This window comes from Pelodiscus sinensis, chromosome Z (assembly GCF_052426305.1).
Source record: "Pelodiscus sinensis isolate ZL-2025 chromosome Z, ASM5242630v1, whole genome shotgun sequence".
Taxonomy (NCBI): domain Eukaryota; kingdom Metazoa; phylum Chordata; order Testudines; family Trionychidae; genus Pelodiscus; species Pelodiscus sinensis.
In genome coordinates, this window is record NC_143085.1 from 12,037,585 (window position 1) to 12,061,336 (window position 23,752).

At 49.3% G+C, this 23,752-nt stretch overlaps 1 protein-coding gene across 1 annotated transcript; it reads left to right on the forward strand.

Moving 5' to 3' along the window:
- Positions 1-3,287: 3,287 nt before the first annotated feature.
- SLC7A4 (solute carrier family 7 member 4) lies at positions 3,288-22,344 on the forward strand. Its single transcript, XM_075898220.2, has 5 exons — positions 3,288-3,495; positions 13,420-14,491; positions 15,400-16,076; positions 17,758-17,866; positions 19,127-22,344. The coding sequence occupies exons 2-5, from the start codon at positions 13,510-13,512 to the stop codon at positions 19,318-19,320; spliced, it is 1,962 nt and encodes a 653-aa protein (XP_075754335.2). The 5' UTR covers positions 3,288-3,495; positions 13,420-13,509; the 3' UTR covers positions 19,321-22,344.
- Positions 22,345-23,752: the final 1,408 nt, after the last annotated feature.

Genomic DNA, 23,752 nt, shown 5'->3' on the forward strand with positions numbered 1-23,752 from the left:
GCGGGGGGGGGGGGTGTTGGTATTTTTCGTTAAACCATCTGGCAACCCTAACCACCATACCTCTCCCACTGGTTATGCAAGGCCCGCAGAAAGAGACCAGTGACTACTGGATTATAAGGTCTGCACCAGTGTAGTGTACCATTGCTTAAAACTCAGTGGGCTCGTCTACATTGGCCCCTTTTCCGGAAGGGGCATGGTAATTTTTGAAATCGCAATAGGGAAATGCGCGGGGGATTTAAATATCCCCCGCGGCATTTAAATAAAAATGTCCGCCGCTTTTTTCCGGCTTTTAGAAAAGCCGGAAAAGAGCGTCTACACTGGCCCCGATCCTCCGGAAAAAAAGCCCTTTTCCGGAGGATCTTATTCCTACTTTGAAGTAGGAATAAGATCTTCCGGAAAAGGGCTTTTTTTCCGGAGGATCGGGGCCAGTGTAGACGCTCTTTTCCGGCTTTTCTAAAAGCCGGAAAAAAGCGGCGGACATTTTTATTTAAATGCCGCGGGGGATATTTAAATCCCCCGCGCATTTCCCTATTGCGATTTCAAAAATTACCATGCCCCTTCCGGAAAAGGGGCCAATGTAGACGTAGCCAGTGTCTTTGAGTCCCAATGGTACATCAGCCAGTGTCTGAAATTCTATACTAAACCTTTATTGACAACAAAATGCTGATAGAATAAAATGGTAAGAGCGGGGTCTGAAATGTTTCTTTCTGAATTAAAATGGAGGCAACTTTTCTCTTGCAAGTATAATGTCTATTTAAGTAATGTCTTAGGTAAGATGTGTGATAGTTTTACTAAAAAGGAAAACACCATTCAGAGGTATATTAATAGGAGTGCTATAAACAAGACACAAGAAGTCATTCTTCTGCTCTACACTGTTCTGATTAAGCCTTAACTGGAGTATAGTGTTCAGTTTGGGGCACCACATTTCGAGAAAGATGTGGAGAAATTGGAGAGGGTCCAGAGAAGAGCAACAAAAATGCTTAAAGGCCTAGAAAACATGAGCTATGAGGGAAGAAAGAACTGGGTTTGGTTAGTTTGGAAAAAAGAAGATCGAGAAGGGGTGTGGTAACAGCTTTCAAGTATGTACAAGGGTGTTACAAGGAGGAAGAAAAAAATATTCTCCTTAACCACTGAGGATAGGACAAGAAGTAATGGGCTTAAATTGCAGTAAGGGAGGTTTAGGTTGGACATTAGGAAAAAACTTCCTCCATTTCCTATGGAGACTGGAATCTCCATCATTAGCAATGTTTAAGAGCAGGTTAGACAAAAACTTGTCAGGGATGGTCTAGATCAGGGCTATTTAGCCCACAGCCCATTTGTTTGCGGCCTGCGGCGTGGTTTGGGTTTACACAGGGTTCAACGTGGCCTGCAGGTGGGATCCTCTGAACACAGCCTCCACAATGAAGTGAAAGAAGCAAGCAGATGGGCTGGCTGGAACAGACATTGGCATTTCTAGCTCCCAGGGAGGAGATGCCAACAGTGCCAGAGCATTGTGGGAAGTACTTTGTATTCATGCCCATCAGTGTGAAAGAAGCTATTTGTATGTATTTTCATATATATTTTGCACGTATATGCAACCACACTTAAGTTGTGGCCCTCCGCATGTGCTGTGAGTATCATTGTGGCCCCCGGGGCTTCCAAAGTTTAGTAGCCCTGGTCTAGATGGTGCTTGGTCTTGCCATGAGTGCAGGAACCAGGTCTTGATCATCCCTCAAGGTCCCTTCCAGTCAAATGATTCTATGAAGCAAAGTTTCCCCTAATGCTGGGGTGAGGGGAGGAATGGTGACCTGTTAGCATGTGTCTGCAGCCCTGGAGCTGCAGGAATGGTATCCCAATGGTGTGTGGTTGGGGGCCTTAGTAAGCAATTCAGTTCCTGGATTATCAAACTGGAGTAAAGCTCAGTCCAGTTGAGGCAGCCCTTGACCACAGCATGCAATGTCTCAAAAGTAAAAGAGATTCCACATGTGGGAGGGGACATAGCTGCCTCCAGGAGGGACCCCTGTGCATTGCTGTGGGCAAGCTGATAGCTCAGTAACTGACAGTACCTTCCAGAGTCAGTACATGCACCGAGGTGCCCAGCATAGAAAGATATGCTTTGTGGATATCTGTCTTTTTGTGCCTATGTATTTCTAGGAGTCATTAGTCACTTGGAACTAAAGTTAAACCAAGTGGATATCTGTCTTTTTGTGCCTATGTATTTCTAGGAGTCATTAGTCACTTGGAACTAAAGTTAAACCAAGTCTTAAGCTTCTGGAAGGATTTAACCAGATAGCTGATTCTTCTGCAGTAAAAGATCAAGTGTACATTTTCCAAAAACCCTCCTAAATTAATTTAGAAATCAAAGTTTATATATATATATATATATATATATATATATATATATATATATATATATATATATATATATATATATATATATATATATATATATATATCAGCTTTTGGTATTGGTTAAGACAGATCACAAAAAAGCAATTCAGGGATCCTGAGGTGTTGAAAATGTTATTGCCACCTAAAGCAAAGGCAGTTTCACTCCCTGCACCCCCTCACCTGTTAAGGTCCAGTGCTTTGGCATACTCTTGAAGTAGCCACCTATCCATTCTGTAGGCCAATTACTGTTGGCAGTGATCCATTTTTACTCTGATTTTTATACTAAATATCAAGGGGATGGGTTGTGACAGCTGGCACGAGGGGTCACCACCTGAAAAGGTGAGAAACAGGGTCTAAGCCAGAGGATGCTTTTGTGGAGTGAATGATGCACCAGCAGGAGCCAGGTGGGTCTCGGGGTTAAGGTAAGGGACACTGGCCAAAGGAAACCAGTGTCTAGCTTTGGCTCTGAGTCTGTCACAGATCTCCTGTGAGCAGCGCTTTCCACTTCAGTCTCTCTGTCCTTTGGCTGTGAGTTCCTTGGAGCAGGGACTTTCCTTCCCGTTGGAAAATGCCAAGTGTGGCGTGCAAGTGCCAATGACTGATTCACATCCTTGATTTCCTCCAGCTAGCAGGAGGTCTCAGTGAACAGGTTTGCAAATGCTGGCCTTCATCTCTGTCTCGGCTCCCCAGTTGCAAAGAAGGTAGAGGGGGGAAGGGAAGAGAGCCGGGGGAAGGGGCTAGGCAGCCTCTGATGCCTGGGTGATGGGCGCGCAGGAAAGGGACGGGGTCAGGGTGCGGTACCCGGGGCAGCCTGAGCCAAGCCCTGTGCCTGCGACTGCAGCCTGCTGCCGGGGCGCGGCCTGATCCGGGCTCTACCGGCCGGCCGCGGGGCGGGGCGCGCCGCAGAGCGAAGGCGGGCGGGGCGAAGGTAAATAAGGCTGGGACCAGCTGGTTTCCCCGTGGGGAGGTGGCGAATGACGACAGCGCCGGTGATGGGCACGGCAGACCCGGACAGCGGCCGCCCGTCCTGCGCCAGGGAGCGGCGCTTTGCAGCCCGGCTCGCCCAGCCGCTCTGGGGCTGAGCGCTCCTGCGGCGCCGGGAAGAGGGGAGCTGTCCCCTGGCAGGTAAGCGGCCCGGGAACCCCGCGCCGGCCACCTGGCGCTGCGGCACCTTTGCAGCGGGGCAGACCCGGCCCGTCTCCCGGGGATTGCCAGGTGCGGGCTCCGCCACGCGGCGAGGGAGGGTGGGAGAGGTGGCCCCCACTCTTGCAAATCCCCCCCCCCCCCCACACACACAAAAACTGGTCGCCCCCTCCTCCCTTTGCTCCCTCCCTTAGTCGAGCCGGGACTGGGGACCTGCTTCCACCCCCAGATCTTACCCCTCCCCAGAAGGCCGGGCCTGGAGGGGCTCGCCTGTGCTCCTCAGATAAATCTGTATCCGAGCCCAGATGCTCTGCTCAGCTTGCCTGCCTGCTTGGGCCCCAGATGGGCGCCCCAGGGGCTGGCAAATTTGAGGCCTGCTGGCTGTGCTCTGCCCTGGCGCTGGAGAGGCTGCCATCCTTTTCCCTGAAAACAGGAGTTCCCAGAGGATCTGGAGCTAATGTTCAAGCTCCATGGGTTGCCCCTTAGGAGAGAGGGAGCTGGATACACACCAGGGAAGGGTCAATCACCAGAGACTCCGAGAGGGCATCACAGCCAATGAGGGCAGAGTAACTAGGGCCTCAGGACTCAGGTAGGGGTGTTGGGGCATGTGAAAGCCACATGGTGTTACTGTTGGACTGGGAAGAGCAGAGAGTGTATAAAGGCGGGAAGGAGACACTGAGGCCAAGCTAGCAAGAGGCTGGAATTAAGGGACGGATAGGTGGAGTCAGTGGTAGCTGGGAGGGAGGAAGAGGGTTGGGTGAGCTAGTAGGGTTGAACAAGTGGATTTAGAGTTAAAGCAACCAGGAAGCTAGGAGCAGCTGGTGGAGAGGAGCCAGAGGATGGGGGTAATCAGGTTCAGGTTGCTGAGCCTGGGTGACTCTGAGCAGGGGAAGGTGGGACAGTTAGGCTGGGGGAGCATAGTGTATTGTTAGGAGTAGAGTGGAGTTTAGGGTTGTGTAGGAACTGAGATCCCTGTGGGGCACAGAACTTGTGGACAGGAGGATTGGTCCTGGAAGTAAATAACTCTTCTTTATTCATTTTCTTCCTACCCACCATGGTTTTATAGACCTCTGTAATATCTCCCTTCCAAACTGAAAAGTTCCCATTTTCTTAAGCTCTCCATGTATGACAGCTGTTCCATACTTCTAATCTTTTTTATTGCCCTTTTTGGAACTTTTTGTAATGCCTAGATAACTTTTTTGAGATGAGGTGACCACATCTGTGTGCAGTATTCAAGATGTGGGCATATCATGGATTTATATAGAGGTAATAAGATATTCTGTGACTTATTCTCTATCCCATTCTTAATCATTCCCAACATTCTGTTTACTTTTTTTTAAAATGAATGCTGCACATTTGAGTGGAAGTTTTCAGAGAACTACCACAGTGATTTCAAGATCTTTCTTGAAATGGTAACCCATCATTTTATGCATATACAGGCAGTCCCTGGGTTACATGGATCCAACTTACATCGGATCCCTACTTACAAACGGGGTGAGGCAACCCCGCACTAGCTGCTTCCCCCCAGCAGACCAGGGAGACGCGGAGTGGCTTTTCTCAGCAGACACCTCAGCTTGAGAATAAAGGACTGAGGGAAGTGAGGTGTGGGAGAATAAAACTGAGCTCTGGAGAAATGTTTGGCTAGAGTTTCCCCTACAATATGTACCAGTTCCGACTTACATACAAATTCAACTTAAGAACAAACCTACAGTCCCTATCTTGTACGTAACCCGGGGACTGCCTGTATCTGGGATTATGTTACTAACAGTAAAATTCATCTGCCAGGGTGTGTCTAAACTACATGGCTCCATTGATGGAGCCATGTAGAATAGGCTGATCGGCAGAGGGAAATGAAGCCGTGATTTAAATAATTGCGGCTTCATTTAAATTTAAATGGCTGCTGCGCTCTGCTGACCAGCGGATGATCAGCTGTTTGTCAGCAGATTGGGGCAGTCTGGACGTGCCACTGTCGACAAGGAAGCCATTGTTGACCGGCGCAGGTATGCCTCATGAAACGAGGTTTACCTGCGCCAGTTGACAAAGGCTTCCTGGTCGACAGCGGCGCGTCCAGACTGCCCCGATCTGCCGACAAACAGCTGATCATCCGCTGGTCAGCAGAGCGCGGCAGCCATTTAAATTTAAATGAAGCCACGATTATTTAAATCGCAGCGTCATTTCCCTCTGCTGATCAGCCTAATCTACATGGCTCCATTGACGGAGCCATGTAGTTTAGACACACCTCCACTGTGTTGCCCAGTCACTTAGTTTCGTGTGATCCTTTTAGAGCTCCTCACTGTCTGCTTTGGTCTTAACTAACAGTTTTGTATCATCTACAATTTTTTCCACCTGATTGTTTAACCCAGTGGTTCCCAAACTTTTTGGAATCACGTCCCCTTTTTAATTTTTGAAAAACCCTCACATACACATACTCCAAAATAGCAAAACTTCTTGAGAGAAAAAAAAAGGACGTGATCAGAGCAGCAAAACTTGTTGGGGGTTGGGTTGCCTCGTGCCAATGGTTGGGGTTTGGGTTGCCCCTGGAATTTCTTCACACCCCCCCAAGGGAGCATGCCCTCCAGTTTGGAAACCGATGGTTTAACCCTTTCTCCAGATCATTTCTGAATATGTTGACTAGGCTTGGTTCCAGTACAGACCCTTGGGGGAAACCACTAGTTACCTCTCTCCATTTTGAAAACTGACCATTTATTCCTACCCTTTGTTTACTATCTTTTAACCAGTTATCAGTCCATGAGAAGACTTTCTCTCTTATCCCATGACAGTGGGAAGATGTTATATGTTTCCCTGGATGGGTGGTTGACAGTGTGATTACTGGAAATCGCTGGTTCTAAATGCAGGCATTAGTTCTGTTTGAGCTGAAAGACCTGGCTCTGTTTGCCAAGGCTGTTGCAGGATCATTAACCTCTATATACGGCCAAGTCACTCTTAGAGGAGGACAGAGCCACATGGAATGGATGTGGGGACAGTGAGGGTATGTTTATAATGCACTCACAGGGTATAATTTCAGTACAGATAGACCCTGAATCTAGTCCCACGTCTACCACCTCAGCGGCATGGGCAGTGGGTAATTTAAGCAAGGGAAGGCATTGCCTTCCCAAATATGCCTACATTGCTTGGCCACCTAGAAGGGCTTGGGCAATGGTGCAGCATCCCAGCTCCCCAGCAGCCAGGGAAGGCTGGGGCTGTTCCGCAGCAGTCAGGCTCCCTAGGAATTGGAGAAGTCTGGGGCCAGCTCCGGGATGCGGCAGCCCAGTTCCCTGGCCACCTGGGACGGCTGGGGCCGTGACTTTGCAGCGCTGGCACTCCAGAAGGATCGAGCTTGAGGGCCAGGATTGGGCAGGGCTTGGCTGTCGGGGAGGTTGTTGAAAGGGCATGGTCTGGGGGTAGGGGTGTGGCTTCAGGTGGAAGGAGCGGGGCTTGGGTTTGCCTTCCCCAGCTGGGCCTTCACCTGCCACCTATGCTCAGCAGTTTGACGGAGAAGGGGGTAGCACTGTCTCCAAGGCCTGGCAAGTGGCAATTGTGTCCTAGGGAGAGAGATGTCCTGGACCCAGCCATCCACCTTACAGGCAAAGTGTCTCAGAGCAAGCTCATGCTGCACTGTATTCTGTCATTGGAAGGCATTGCGATGAGACAGGGGTACTGGCTCAGATCCCATCCCTTGTTTACTTGGGTGTACTTGTTTAGGTTCTGTGGTCCCTCATGAGGAGCCCACACAGTCTTGACCCACTGGAAGTGTGTGATAAAAGTGGACCAATAGCCACCGTTGACAGTGACAGGCCCAGCAGCTGGCAACAACCCAAGATCTGTGTGACCTGCAATCCGAAACGTTTTAGGGAAAAGTAGTTTTCCCACCATACCCAGAAGGTGGATAGACTAGGGCTCTTTGCTGTGCTAGTCAGTGCTCTGATTCTGGGCCTTGTGCTAACCCCATGACTGTGTGTGTAGCATAAAAGATGGTGGAACCCAGGCACAGGAATTCCCCTGGAGAAAGGAGGCGGGAGGGGTGGATGCTAAAGGAGGACTGCTCATTGCCCCCTGGGTGTGGGCATGCTGGGAGAATAGTGTTGGTAGACGAGGGAAGGGGAATTGTCAGAGCACTGCATTCCAGCTGCCCTGATCTGCTGGAGGCCCGTTGGCTGTAGCCGTAAGATAGGACAGTCTCTGGAACGCTCTGGCTTACAACTGTAACAAACTGTGGCCCAACAACACGTCCAGAATCACAAATGCACCAGGGCAGCACCCAGCCACCTTTGTTCTCCTCTCTTCCCTGCCAGTTCTCAGCCGCATCTGTGGTGGCAGCTACACTTAAAGAGCTTAATGCAATCACATGGCAGGGGAAGGGCAGTAATTTCTCTCCCACAATACTTTAACAGCTGACACATGAAATTCTGTAGCACTGTCAAATAATCTCAGGAGAATAATTAATCTAATATTTAAATTTTAAAAAGGAAGGCAAAAGTGGTCTTGCCTATGAGAGAACTTTTTGGATATATCTGCACGGCAAAGAAGATCCTGTGACCAGTCCATGCCAGCTGACTTGGGCTCAGAGGGCTTGGTCACATTGCTGTGTAGACTTCTGGGTATGTACTGAAGCCCAATTTCTGGGACCCTCTCACTTTGCAAGTCTGCACAGCAAAGAAACAGCTCCATGAGCCTGTGGCCGCTGCATAGGCCAGCTGCAGGGATCTAGTTGCTGCGTAGACATACCCCTAGGCTTAGTCTACACTGCCACTTTACTGTGCTGCAACCTTCTGGTTCAGGGGGGGTAAAAACACACACACACCCTGCGCAGCAAATTACAGCATTATAAAGCACCAGTGTATATGGGCTCCCAGTACAGATAACTACTCCTCTTGTGGAGGAAGGTTACATAGAGCATTACATTTAATTTTAAAAGTGTAGACTAGGGATGTAAGCGACTAGTCGACTATAAGCATATGCTTATCGGCTACTTGGACTCGACTAGTCACTCCCCTTCCCCCACTGGCTCTATTGGAGAGAGGCAGCAAAGTGGAGAGCAGGAGCCATTGCTGGAGGGAGCCGGCTTAAAAGCCGGTTCCCTCCAGCACTGTCTCTGTGAGAGTGGGGGGCAGAGGCGCAGCAGGAACTGGTGGCGATTCTGCCTTTGAAATGTAGCAAAAGCGAGGCTCTTGCTACATTTCAAAAGCAGAGGCGCTGCGGGGAGTATGGGGCCAGAGGGGACCCAAGCAATCCCCCGCTGGCCCTCTGCTTCCTGTGCATGCTTTGCTTTTGAAATGTACAAGAGCCCCCTCTGGAGCTCTTATACATTTCAAAAGCAGGGGGTGTGGGGCCAGCAGGGAACTGCTTGAGTCCCCCATTGGCCCCATGATCCCTGCAGTGCTTCTACTTTTGAAATGTAGCAAGAGCTGGCAGGGCTCTTGGTACATTTCAAAGGTGGGGGTTCCCTTCTTGGCTAATCAAATAGTCAATGAAAATTACATTAACTATTCAATTAGTTGATTAATCTAAATTTAACATCCTTAGTGTAGACAAAGACTTAGTCTGATCTGAATTGTATATAAGACTTTAAAATAAACCGTGAAGGCTAGAATAATTAATATATGGAAGTAAATGGAAAGAGATGTAATGCAACATTGGCTTACCAAAGGAATAAAATACCAAGCTAATCTAGTGTCTTTCTTTGATGAATGATATTTTAAGTGAGAGGAATGCAATAGATCTAATATCAATAAAGCATTTAATCAGCGAATCGGTAGAAGATGGGTGTGTGCACACAAATTTTAAGGTGGGCAAGGAACTAGTAAAGGGATGAAACAATGGGTTGTGCTGAAAAGTGAATGATGGAGCCAGTGGGAGGCTACTCAAAGATCAGTCTTTAGTATTTTTATTAATGACCTTTGCACAAAAAGTAGGCATATGTGCTGATATCACAAAGTTAGGAGGCACCACGAGTACAGACAGGGATCAGCATAGTTTACAAGAAGAACAGAATGATCTAGAGGACTGCAATAGGGATATTAGCAAGTATCAGAGGCAACAAGGGGAGGGGGGAGGAAGCAGGAGATGATGCTGGGGGGAGCCAGCTTAAAAACCTGGGCTGCCTGCTTTCCCCTCAACCGATGCTGCTCCCTCTAAAAGAGGCAGCAGCAAGATGGGGGTGGGGGACAGGGGAGGCTGATGTGAAGCAGCTTCTGCCCCACTCTTGCCCAGGCTCACTGAGGACAGAGGCTCCTCTGGCAGCAGCCCCTGTCCATGTGGGGTCCCAAAAGGGAGCTAGGAACCCCCCAAACAGGGTCTGCTGGTGTGAAGCAGCCTCTGTCGTCATCAGTCCAGGCTGGCCGTGGGCAGAGGCTGCTCTGGCCGCACTCCCTGGACTCCCCGTGGATGGGGCTACTGAACCCAGCATGATCAGGGACTGACCAAGCCCAGCTCAATCCTGGATTGCACCAGGTCTGGGTCCTACTACATTTAAACTGTAGAGGCACAGCAGGGGTAGCCCCTGGACCTGGCATGAGCCAGGACTGTGAGAGCCTTCCTTTATCAACTAATTGTGTAGTCAATAAAAATGTTATTGACTACAGGATTAATGAGTTACTCCCCTCTTACCATCCTTAGACTGGAGTAATAGAACTGGGATGACATTCAATAGTTCAAGGTCATGCGGCTAGAGATTAATAAGAAGAATTTCTGCTATGAGATGGAAGCTCATCGGCTGGAAGTGACAAAGAAGGAAAAGATCCTGAGTTTGTGGTTCAACCACAGGATAACTATAAGCCATCAATGTGATGTGGCTATAAAAAAGCAAATGTGATCCAGGAGTGTATCGTGACATATATCATGTAGAATGGCATTAATATTCTATAAGACACTTGTTTGGAATACTGTGTACACTTCTGGCCACTCATGGTAAAGCAAAACAAAACAAAAAAGCCACACTAACTGGAATGGCGGCAGAGAAAGGCTACTAAGTTAATCAGGGGAATGGAGAGCTTGTCATATTAGGGGAAATGAAAAGAGCTTAGCTTTTTTAACCTGTTCAAAAAAAGGCTGAAAGATATGATTGTGCTACATAATTACATTGGGAAGGAAAGGAGAGTAGCATAAATCTCTGGAGGGGAAGAACTATTGAAGCTAACGGACAGTGTTGGCATAACAAACGGGAATAAATTGGCGATGAACAAATTTAGGCCTGGAATTAGTTGATGTTTTCTAACCAGATTGAGGTTCTGGAACAATCTCCCAGTAGGAATCATGCATATAACAACATAACTAGTTTTAAGATAGAGATTGACAAATGTAGAGGGAAAGTCCTGTTGAGTCCCTGCTATCCTGTGATGACAGAATATACTTAGTCTGGTTAGCACACACAAGCTGTGAGTAAGGTTTCCAACTGCTGAAAAATATTTTTATGGACAGTAGAGAAAAAATTACAGACAACCACACTTTTTTACAGACACAGTCTTGTAAAGATGGCTCAAAAGGACAAAAGTAAACAGTATTTAGTGTTTTTATTCATACATCACAACAGCAATGCGTTATGCTTGTTTAACCTACTTCCGATCTACATCCGCATTCTCCAAGTTCTCCAGACTGTGATCATACACAGCAGCAGCCACACTGTCAACCATTGCTTTAGTAAAGGTTCATTTTTGTCAATAATCCATCCAGCATAACAGTGGACAATTTATTTCTTATATTTAAGTGACTGCCCCATTGTGTCTTGCTGGCAGGGAGTCTGTGGGAGGCTGCTATATGCCCAGCCTGCTGTATTCCATGCCCTGCCCCCCAACAACGGGGAGCCTGGCAGGGGAGTGTGCTGTACATGTGCCCACCAGAAGTTGCTGCTGTGGTGACACAAGTAATACTGAAGAAGAGTTCAAAGTCAAAGGTGGAAAGAGCCCCTGCCCCAGGCATTGCCCCTGGAGTGGCCTTATGGCATGGCACTCACCCTGGGGCCAAGGAGGAGGAACTCCTCAGCTCCACTGCAAAGCTCAGTGTGGGTTTTTTTTAAAACTGATATCTAAATGATTTTACGGGCAAGTCCAATTTTAGCCCTTTTTTATGGAGTGTCTGGGAATTCACTCATGGTTGGCAACACTGGATGCTCAATGCCGATGGACTCTTAGATAATGAAGCTGTCAGAGATTACTGAGTGTTGAATATTTCGGTTCACACATCCTCAAAAGGTTAGAATATGACCAAATTTGGGTAGATTTTTGAGGAGACGGCAGTAGGCACTAGGGATGTAAGCGACTAGTCAATTACCTGATAAGCAGAAGCTTATTGGATAGTCGAGTAGTGACTCCCTTAGTTGCTTTCTCCTCCCTTTGCTGCCTCTATCAGAGGCGGGTACAAGGGGGGTGCAAGAGCCAGTGCTGGATGGAGCTGGCTTAAAAGCTGATTCCCCCCAGCACTGTCTCCACAATGGGGCAGGGAGGCAGAGGCATAATGGGGGGACCAGGCACAGGCTGGGAATCAGCTGTCCCGGCTTGTGCACAGTCCTCCCCATTGCGCCTCTGTTTTTTAAATGTATTAAGAGCCTGGCAGCTCTTAATACATTTTAAAACCAGAGCTGCAGCAGGGTTAGCTTCTGGGGCTGGGAGCTAGTCCCACTGTGGCTTTGTAGTCCCTCCCCCCCTTATTGACGAATCGAGTAGTTGATGGAATTAGCTAATTAAACACAATTTATCATCCCTAGTAGGCACGTCCCTGACTGTAGAGTAACCTCCTTGCGGTTGCCAGGCCCTGCCTCAAAGCCTGGAGAGGCCAGAGTTTCTCAGTAAAACGATTATAGGAGTTTTTGTTCACATAAGTAAAACAGTGTAATTCTCCCCACCCTACCTCCCTCCCTCCTCCCGCCCTTCTTAGCCTTGTTCTCTGAAATAGCTGACCTGGTTTTAATAACATTTTCTAAAAGAAGTCAAGCTGAAGTAGACACCCACCTTTGGAAATTTCAGACTGTTAGGGCACATCTGCACAGCAGGGCTAAAGCCGAAATAAGCTGCGCAGCTTGAGCTACGTCAATTGCGTGGCTTAAGTTGAAATAGCTTATTTCAGCTTTTTATACTGTCTGCACAGCAGGCAGTCTGAGTTAGACACCCTTCCTCCAACTTCCTTTACTCCTCGTACAATTTGGGTTACAGGAGTCAGAGAAAGAAGTCCTCCAGCTTGACCTTATTTCGACATTCTGTCAAAATAACTGCTTGTAGCGTAGACACAGACTATGTTATTCTGGAATAACATCATTTATTCCAAAATAATGCTGCTGTGTAGACATAGCCTTAATGTTTGGCAAAGATATACCTAACTGAAAACTGGGTTTTATAATTGAAAATGTCAGTCAACCTTAACTAGAGATTATGCTACCAGCCTTGCCCATACCCATTCAAAGAAATCATCTGCTCTCTTGTAAATATTTCATGGATACACATCTGGAATCAATTCTATGTTCTATTAACAAAGGACAGATGCCCTCCTGGATGAGCAGAAATTTTTCCTGGGAGGGGACTTTTAGGGTGTTGATGGAGCACCGGTACGTACTTAATACATAATTGCTTCTTTCCTATGTCTCTTGGATTCCATAGCTGCATTGTCAGAGAGCACAAACTCTGTGGCTAGAATCCAAAACTCCCCATAACTGGTGTGGTTCGTTGAGGAAAAGCCAAGTCAAGCCTAAATCCTTGGACACTCAGACTCAAAGGTCTGAGAATGTAGGGGCTCGGTGGAAATCTTTCAGAGTCCCTGCTGCTTGCTACAGGTAACTGTTGGAGAGAAACATCCTAGATCATGTAATGCTGGGCGTTACACAATCGAGAGACTGACTTGTGCTTCCTGCACCTGAGTTTGTTACAGTGTGGCTGCATGTGGGGAGACAGACTGGCTCATACTTTCTTTATTCCTCACTAGGTCTTTGACGTGGAACTTGTACAGGAAACGCTGATTTGACCTTCCCTGTCCTTCAGCCATCCCTGCTGTGGGCAGGGCTGTTTTCCTGAGATGGCAGGCCGGCTGCCTCGCTCTGCGGACCTAACCCGCTTCTGCCAGAAACTCAACCGGGTGAAAACACTGGAGGAGGACATGATGGAGACAAACTTCAACAGATGCCTCTCCACTATTGACCTGACACTGTTGGGCATAGGGGGCATGGTTGGCTCTGGCCTGTATGTCCTTACAGGCACAGTAGCCAAGGAGATAGCTGGCCCTGCTGTCATTGTTTCTTTCATCATTGCTGGCTTTGCCTCTTTGCTGGCAGCTCTCTGTTATGCTGAGTTTGGTGCCAGGGTGCCTAAGACAGGCTCTGCATACATGTTCACCTACGTCTCCATGGGTGAGATCTGGGCCTTCCTGATTGGCTGGAACGTGCTCCTTGAGTACATGATTGGGGGCGCTGCAGTAGCACGGGCATGGAGTGGCTACCTGGATTCTATATTCAATCATAAAATAAAAAATTTCACTGAGACCCACATTGGCACATGGCAAGTGCCATTCCTGGCACATTACCCAGACTTCCTGGCAGCAGGCATCCTACTGATAGCCACAGCATTCATCTCCTTTGGGGCCAAAGTGTCCTCCTGGCTTAACCACGTGTTCTCGGGCATCAGCTTAGGTGTGATCCTCTTTATCCTCATTATGGGATTCATTCTTGCAGAGCCCAAGAACTGGAGTGCCCAGGAAGGTGGCTTTGCGCCATATGGACTGTCAGGCATCATGGCAGGCACGGCCACCTGCTTCTATGCCTTTGTAGGCTTTGACGTCATAGCAGCCTCCAGTGAAGAAGCCAGAAACCCCCAGAAGGCCATTCCCAGAGCAATAGCCATTTCTTTGGGCCTGGCCACGGGGGCCTATATCCTGGTGTCCGTGGTGCTGACGCTGATGGTGCCCTGGCACACGCTGGATCCCGAATCCGCCCTGGCAGATGCCTTTTACAGAAGGGGTTACTCGTGGGCAGGGTTTATAGTAGCTGTTGGTTCCATCTGTGGTAAGTATGAACAGGCTAAAAGCTCATCATATCCCAGCCCCTGCTCTAGCAGCTTGGCCTGCATCCTCTAGCAGGATATGTGAAAGATGTAACCTTTCTGGGATACACACTGCATGTTTCCAGGGCCTGAGTCATAGCCTCAAGGTATTGGTTAGCTCTTGCAGTCCAAGGTTCTGTTCCTAGGTTTGCCACCAGGCCTGCCACCTGGGGGCAGCAAAGGGGGCAATTGCCATGGTACCTGGAGATTCAAAAGGGCCTGGAGCTTCTGGCTGCTGCTGGAGCCTCAGGTCCCTCTAAATTGCTCTGGGAGCTGGGGCAGAGACTCATCACAGTCCGGATGGCGCTATGGGCTGAGTGCCCTCAGGCCCACCCCTCTTGCCCTCAGCCTGTAGAACTGCCTCCCCCCTACCTCTCTGCACAAGCTAGACAAAGGTAACTCCACCTCCTTGCAGGTCCTCTTCCCTGTGAGTTCACTCCCATTGCTTGTGGCTACTTGTTGGTCTGCCCCCATTGTGGAGGGGCCCAGGGAATGAAGCTGCGTCCTGGATGGAGTTCCTACTCCCGGGCAATCTCTCCCTCTGGCCAAGTATTCTCTGGGCTCCAGAGCCCCGGCTCTGCCATGTGCCGGCTCCCTCCTGCTCAAGGAAAACCACCGAGGAGTGACAGCCTCCACAGGCATGAGCAAATGAGCCTGACTGTGGCCTCCTCTTGGAAGAGGTGGAGTCAGAGAGATGCCCTCATTCACTGTCAGCACACATGAGCTCAGGAACTCCAATGCTGCCTTGTCCCTGAGCTAGACTCCCAATTCCCCCTCTCCTCCTGGTAATGTGGGCAGATGTGGGTGTGTGGCTCTCACTCTGACACTTGTGGCCTCTCTCTTTTTTTATCCCCCCCACCCCACCCTCCAGCGATGAACACAGTTCTGCTGAGCAACCTCTTCTCCCTCCCCAGAATTGTTTATGCCATGGCAGAGGATGGACTCTTCTTCCAGATATTCTCCAGAGTGCACCCCCGCACACAGGTGCCTGTGATTGGCATTGTGGTGTTTGGGGTGCTCATGGCTCTCATGGCTCTCATCTTCGACCTGGAGGCTCTGGTGCAGTTCCTGTCCATTGGCACTTTGCTGGCTTACACTTTCGTGGCAGCCAGCGTTGTGGTGCTGCGCTTTCAGCAAGAGAGGTCGGCAGCTCCCCCTCAGCCTGCAGGGAGCCAGTCCAGTCCTGGGCCCAATGAGGGTGCTGGCCCCAGCGAGCTAAAGGAATATGAGTCCTTCTCAGACAAGCTGCAGCTGGTAGGCACTGACAAAGCCAAAGTGCACCGGGAGCCTGGGCAGCTGAAGGCAGCTTTCGAGCCCTACCTGGAGTTTCTCAGAGACTTCTATCCTGGAGAGGTGGTTACGGTTGCTGTGGTGACTTTGATGGTATCTGCCATATGCTTGTGCTCCATCTTGGTCTTTGGCAACACTCATCTTCACCTGCCCACCTGGAGCTACTCCCTGCTGCTGCTGCTCTTTAGCCTGGGATTTCTGCTCAGCTTACTTCTCATTGGGGTCCATGAGCAGCAGCAGAGCACTCAGACCTTTCAGGTAGGCATCTGCCCTTTTGTCCTCATGGCTGTTGTGACATGAGGGAGGTTGGTGTGGTCTTTGCACAATAATCTCTGCAGTAGAGAGGAAGGTTGAACTTATGGCTAATGTGTTTTATCTGGCATGCAAATATCTTGCAATGCTGGCTACAACAGTGCTACGTGAATGCCTGTTCTCACTGTTAGGTGATGTTGTAAATAAGAATCGTGCAGCATTATTTTATGTAAATGTAAACAAACTCGTTTAAGCAATTTGTTGAACAAGAAGTAGGATTGAATGGACTTGTAGGCTCTAAATTTTTACATTGTCTTGTTTTGGGTGCATCATACAAATACAGATTTATTTTATATATAATCAAACTGCACCTGGTAACTAAATTGCTTATTGTGCCAAGTTAGATCCCTCAGTGTGCTGATCAAGTCATTGATCCCCTCCTTCCTGCCCCCTGGGGTACTCCACCACCCTGTCTTGTGGTCTCCCCCAGACAAGCACAGCATCGGGATTACCACCCTCCTGAAGAGCAACACAGACACTGAATCAGTTCAGCATCCAAGAAACCAGCCCTCCAAAGGGACCAGAACTCGAAACAAATTTGTTTTACACAGAGAGAGCTCATAAAGTCCATCCTCTTTATCAACGAAAGAGAGATATGCACTGTGGTTCCTTTCCCTGCCCTCACTCCTCCATCATCCCCGGTAACAATTATTTACACTGGGCTTGATAATAAACAAAAATATTGTTATTAAATACAAAAAATAGGATTTAAGAGGTGCAAATGAAATCAGATCTAAGTAAATTACAAAATTAAAATAAATGAAAAATGCCAGCCAGTTCTAATCTATTGATTACATGCAAATTCTTACCCTAAATAGCTGTTCTTATCTCAGGTAAAAAGCTTCAAGTCAGAGTTATTTTTTAATCCTGTCTGGGTTTACAGCTTTTCAGAGTTGTTTGTGTCAGGTATCCTTTTCGAGTGTGCCAATTTCAAAGGCCAGCTGGAAACAAAAAATTGATGACTTCCCATTGCTTAAATAGAGTTTTCCCCGGGGTGGGAACTCATTGTTCAGTACTTCCTATCCCCCTGGAAAAACATCAGGTTCAAGATGGATTCCAGTACCACATGGTATGGTCACATTTTTTTCTAGGACCAACCGCAGTTTAGACTTATAGGACAAACAACCATTCACAGATCATTTGTGTGAGCACCCAAAGTGACCCCCCATTAGCAAATTTAAGAACTGTCAACAGTCTCACTTCATATTTCTAATTTTACATACAAGAGTGATACATGCACACAATACACATTCAGCAGATTGTAACTTTAAAAGTGATATGTTACATGACCTGTTTGCATAAAGCATCTTTGAGTTATGCAAATTCATATCCCTAAGCCAATTTTCATAAAGCGTGGTGAAGGGGCATGACATCTATGTTCACCTGCTTGCTCTCCATGCCTGGTTCAAACTAGTAAGCAAAATATCAAAGTCAGTCCTTTACCCTTTATAAAATCATTCTATTCATTGCAAACAGGGAGAGGTTGTGGGTCAAAATGGGAAGACTGTAGAGTGTTTCTCAGCAGCAATTAGCCACACTTTCGTCATTTGCACATGTGAAATCAGCTTTAGCTGTGGTTGGCCTAAGTGTTCTCGCTCCTTATCACTGGCTGCTTCTTTCCCTGCAGCTACCACTGGTGCCGCTGACTCCTGCACTGAGTATTCTCCTGAACACCTATCTCATGCTCAAGCTAAGCTATATGACATGGCTTCGATTCTCCGTCTGGCTGATCATAGGTGAGTGCAGATGGTGGCTTTAGTGACATTCACTCCCCCTTCTAGCTTGAGGAGCAAGGTGATGCTGGGCTGAGTCATACAGGTCCCAGAGAATGAGGTTTGAGACACACCAAATTCAGACACAGGCAAGGATGTACTTGAGGAAAAGCTGAGCAGTCCGCTTGCACCTGATGCTACAAAGGCTAGGAAATAACCAGAGACCTGATCAGACATCTGGCTGCTCTCACCAGCTATGCCAAGGCTATTGAGGAAATGTGGAAGGGACAAAAGCCAGCGCAGAGCTGAGCTCCCAAAAGAAAAGTGTCACCCTGGCAATTGTCAAACCACTACCCTAGCTTGCATCACTCGAAATAGAGAGAACAAAGGGCAAGAGAGCAGCACCAGCTGCCCCAGGTACCAGAGCTAAGGGAACGATTGGCTGTTAGAAAAGAGAATCAGGAATTTACTGCTTTTTATTATAAAAAGGCCTGGTGGAGTGCAGTGCAGCTTGGCTAAGCAGCTGTTGACCAATCAGCCCCCCACAATGGGAGGAGGATACAAAGGGGGTCGTTGCCCTGGAGCTTGGTGATTCCAAAGGGCCTGGGGTTCTGAGTGGCGACCACCAGGAGTCCTGAGCCCTTTAAATCGTCCCTGGAGCACTGTACACCATGGTCTGGGGAGCTGTGAAGGCTGGAGGGAGCTGGCACAGCACACGGGCTGGCACCTGCCTTGCCTTGTCTCCCCTTCAGGGAGCACAGAGCCACACTCCCCCCGCCCACCACCTTGCCCTGGGTCCCAGCAAGTCTGTCGGCCTGCCTGTGGCCCAGTGTGTAATAAAATGCATCTGTAAAATAACAAATTCAAATGGACTTGGGTTAAAAAAAAAAAAAGTTCTGTGGCCTTGGCCCTTGGGAGGGGAAATCAGGCCAGTGGCCTGTTGGGGTTTGGTTTTAACTCTGGCAGAATGATTAGAGCTGTTATAAAAGATAGGAAGTGATGCTCACACATGGTCTGAAATGGGTGGAATGGCCATAAACAGTGGGCCATGTTAAATGCTCATTGGGTGATGGGACAGGTGGGGGCTGGTATGGCCCTGTGGTATTGGCGTTTGGCCCTGCGGTATTAGTGTTTTATTTTCCATTTCTTCCCTTGCCCCGGCCTCCATTGCACATAGCGTCAGTCTCTCCCTTCCTCCCTGACTGCTCAGTTCTGGCCCTCCCTTCTGAGTTCCCTTAGTTTTACCCTGCTGCTAAAGCAAATTCTCTCTCCTTGCTGCAACAGGCCTCCTGGTGTACTTTGGTTACGGCATCTGGCACAGCAAAGAGAACCTGCGTGAGCCCACATCCCGCAGCGTGAGTGCCCGCTACGTGGTGTTCCCTAGCAGCAGCCTGGAAGAGACAGTGCAGGCAGTTCAGCCTAACCCCCAACCTTTGACGGGGCTGCCGGAGATGGTGACTGAGGAAGCCAAGCGATGATGCTGCAAGCCTGGGTGTGTCAACATGGTAGCAGCCTCCCTGAGGGAGAAAGGACACCCTACCCCCTTCCTTTGCAGAAACAGCTGGCAGCTCTAGTCTTCAGAGTCCTGAGTTTGCTCAGAAGAGACCAGGCGGTGTTATACATGCTTCCCTATCAGCGCTCACAGCAAAAGTATGAAGGGGCAGGGGAGAGGTTGGTGGGCGGCCTCCTTTCCCATACTCTAGCACACAGGGATCTGGCTTCATCTCCCTACTGCCAGCTCTTAATAATATGTGAAGCTGCATCTTCCCCATCTGCTCCCTCTGAACTTCCAGCCCAATCCTGGTAGCCACAGAAGGCTCACGCTTTTTTTCTACAGTTCCACCGGTCTGTGCCCTGCCCATTCTGAGATGTTGGTGGGGCAGTAGGGCCAGTGTGGGCATGCTCACCAGCACCCGCTGTCCTTTCCTGTGGTCCACAGTGCAGGCTAAAGGCTCTTTAGCCTGATTTCCAGAGGTGCCACACACATCTGTGCAGGGCTGGGCTTCAGGCCTGTTTCCTGTTCTGACACAGATTTCTGGCCACAGCTGAGTCCCTTCTTCCTGTACTCATCCCCATCTGTGGCCTAAGGGCGATGCTTACACAGTATAAGAATTAAGTAGCTGGCGTATGCAAGGCTAAGTGTGAAGTATTAGGTCATTTCCAGACAGGCTTTCTGGGGGTTCTTGGCCCAGGTTCCAGCATGAAGCTTCACCTGGTTTAGGGGGGCTAATGCCCATGGTACATGCATGTGGTTCCCTTATAGAAGAGACAAAAACAAGGGTGATGCTGTGGGGCAGCCCAGGCCTTTGGCCTGAGTGGGGATGGCAAAGGTGAAGGCAGTTTGTTTGTGAACCTCTGTCCAAATGCAGAGGGCGCAGAGATCCCCTCCCCTTGTTAGTTGTTCCTGTGTGAATGGTTTCTAGACAATCCCATTAATAAGTCAGTGAATTAGTGCATCATCTGGGCTGGGCCCTAGATCACTTGTCTCAAGCAGCTGGGTCCCCTGGAGCATCAGCTTGACTCTCATGTTCTTCCAGACTCCCACCTTTGAGTTACAGCCGCTCCCTGAGTTACGAACAAGTTACAGACCAACACTTGGTCCGTAATTCGAAGTGTTCGTAACTCGGATCCCATAGTTACATGGCGACCGTGCTGTTCATAAGCACAGATCGCTGTTCGTAACTCAGATCTGCATTTATGACCACTTTGGTCGCAAGTGCGGATGGTCATAAGTGGAAGTGGTTGTAACTCGGGGAGCAGCTGTATTTCTTAGGGCTCTATGACGCAGAGTGCAACTAGTCCCTGGCCAGGAGAGAGCACACTCTGAAAGTGAGACAGGACCCTGTGTTTCTGAGAGTGGTGGGGGACTTACAGCCTGACTCAGAGCCCCATCTAGGTGACAGCTGCCCATTTGCATTGACAGCAGCCCTCCTTAGGCTAGGCTGTCTCTCAACCCCTCCCACCTCCGACATCAGCCTCTACAAAGGGGCTGCTTTGGATTCCAGCTCCTGTGCCCCTCACCCTCTGTGGCTAGAAGACTCTAGTATCTAAGCTGTCCCTGTTCTAGTGCTAACAGTCATGTAAATTGGGATACAACCTCCCCTGCAAAACCACCTTTTCACATGCTCTCTGTCAGGGCAAGGTCCTTCTGCAGGTCTGTTCACTTCTGAGGCTTCTTTCCCTATTTCTTCCTCTTGGTTGCTGAGCCCAGCTCTGCCTTTAGGCCAGTGACCACAGAGAGCTGTGATTTACAGTACATATTCCCTGCCTTCCATGGCTGGTCATGTCAGCTGCCCCTCCCCCCATAGGGCTCAGCTGAGCCTGTGACCCAGCAAGAGAGGCAGGTGTGAGATTCTCACACGCTTGTGAGGATGGAATTGTGAATTGGTGAGCTGCGGTTTGAGGCCTAGTTACTAGAATTTATTAGGAGGAAATGGGTAGAACAATGCACGTATCACAAAAAAGCACAACTACCAGGCCTTACAAGCCCCAAGGAGCATGGGGAGAGGGTATGTAAGGCAGTAGACAGGCAAGCAAGGGAAGGGCCACTGGGCTTACATTCCAGTAGCTTGACTGTTTGATTTCTGCCGCCGAGGGCTGCTCCTGAAACTTGTTCAGCCATTTGTCCTCTTTGGTAGAGGACAGTCAGGTTCTTTGCTACTCTGTCCTCTATTGATATGAAACAGGATGCCTTTACATCTTCTATTTTCCTTTTGAGACCAGTGCTGAAAGTGAGCTGGTGTGACCCTCTGACAAGAAGCAGCTAGGCTGGGCTCTTGGGGCTGTCCTGCAGACTGCCTGGCTAAGCAGCAGGTAGTCAGGCAGGTGAAAGGAGCTAGCTGGTGATCCAGGGCTGCCCTAGCCACTCCAGCCCCCTTTCAAGAGGGAGGGGGGATGCAGTCACATGTATTGGGTCTTCTTCCTCTTTCCCTGACTCAGAGAGTAAGAGGAACGTGCTCAGTTTGTGCCTTCCTCTTGTTTCTGGCTGCTGAGGGAGCAATGCAGCAGGCTGCAAACTTTCCCCTTGCTCCAAGTCAGAAGAAGAGCAGCAACGATCCGCTGCCCTCCCAAAGTGGGTGCCCTTGCTGCCCTGCACTCACAGCTATGTCCTCCAGCCCTGAGCCCCTCCACCTCCAGACTTGACCCCTGAACTCCCCCAGCATCCTCCTGCCCTGCACCCCCTCTGCTCTAAGTGCAACTGTCTTCTATTCTTGAGGTACCTTGATGGCCACCTTACCTGCAGCGCAGAGGAGGCAGCTGTGGTCCAGCTGTACAGCCATGGGCATTACTTTGTGAATTTGCTGTGACTGTTTGTGCCCTGGTTGCTTCATGCTCTGTCAATGCCAGCCTGCCCTGCCCTGGCACCTGTGTGAAATGTACCATGCCCGGGGCTGCTGTTGCCAGGAGAGTGGTGTGTCCATGCTGTGCTCAGTGCCCCGTGTAACAGCTTGTAACAAAAGTACTGACACTAGGCCCTACTTATAAATTGTGGTCCTGCAATAGCTCTGCCTGGGCAGGAGTCAGTGTACACTGTGCTGTAGTTGAATCTCTTTGAAAACGCAGGTGGCCTGGTGTAAGGCTGAGACCATCCCTGCTGGCTCAAGACCGCAGAAAAGCCCTTCCTCTGGTACCCCACTGCACCCATAGGGACTAGGGCCCCACAAGTTTTGCGCTAGGCTCTTTCAAAGCACCAACGGCTTTGTTGCATGACGCCCATGTCCTGCAGACTGAAGTACTAGGGCTGTGAGGTTGGCTGCTAAAGCTGTGTTTTGGCCAACTCCATGAGGAGACAGGTGTTTGATGCTCCCTTTGATCAAGTCTACACAGCAGCAGGGCTGTGTCTAGACTGGCCACTTGAATTTCCACAAGAACACTGATGATCTCACGTAAGAAATCAGTGCTTCTTGTGGAAATACCATGCTGCTCCCGTTCGGGCAAAAGTCCTTTTGCGCAAAAGGGCCAGTGTAGACAGCTCAGATTTGTTTTGCGCAAAAAAGCCCCAATTGCGAAAATGGCGATTGGGGCTTTTTTGTGCAAAAGTGCGTCTAGATTGGCACAGACACTTTTCCGCAAAAGCACTTTTTGCGGAAAGGCGTCTGTGCCAATCTAGACTGGCATGATTTTCTGCAAATGCTTTTAATGGAAAACTTTTCCATTAAAGCATTTGCGGAAAATCATGCCAGTCTAGATGTAGCCCAGGGGTATAGTATGTGCCCTTCTGTGTCAGCAGCCACACTTTCCATAGCCACAGAGCCAGATTAACACATAGGCACTGTAAGTCCATGCTTCAGTCTGCAGCTTCCTGGGTCATGTGATGAGGTCACAGCTCTTAAGTTATCCATCTCTGGCTGTAGTGGTTGTTTAGAAAAAGTAGAAGACACAAACCTAGTGTGATCAGTGTATTTACATCTCCTGAGAAGTTAACACCCTGATTGTCTGCCTTGCACTGCTCTCTCAGCCCTAGGACACCCAGGGACTCTGTGACTGGAGGAAAAGGGGGGTGGTGGCCCATTCACAGAAGCTGATTCGCCCAGCCTGCTTGGGGAATGTGCTAGAGGGACCCCTCCTGACACACCTGCCTGTCAGAGGGCTAGGGCAGCCCTGCCCCTTGACACGCCTGCTTCCTGCATGCTGCAGGACTACACAACCGTCTGTTAAGCACCACGACAAGCGCCCTTCCTCAGCCCAGCTCCTGAACTGTCCCAGCCAGGGAAGAAGTGCCCCTCCTCCAGCCTGAAGGCAGGCCCACCCTGGAGCTGCTGCAGCTGGGGGAAAGGCACCTAGTCCACAGCCCCAGTGGAAAGACGTGCCTTTCCCTCCCAGCCCAAGTGCTGCTGCAGGCAGAGAGATCTGGAGGTGTTCTCTCAGTTGTAGCCCTGGAGCAGCCTGTGCCCTAAACCCTCAGCCCCA

Excerpts from the sequence above, each read along its gene's own strand:
- SLC7A4 (XM_075898220.2), top strand. The coding sequence starts at position 13,510 with ATGGCAGGCCGGCTGCCTCGCTCTGCGGACCTAACCCGCTTCTGCCAG. Across the intron at positions 16,077-17,757 it reads AGAGCACTCAGACCTTTCAG|CTACCACTGGTGCCGCTGAC; the intron begins GTAGGCATCTGC and ends CTTTCCCTGCAG. Across the intron at positions 17,867-19,126 it reads CTCCGTCTGGCTGATCATAG|GCCTCCTGGTGTACTTTGGT; the intron begins GTGAGTGCAGAT and ends TTGCTGCAACAG.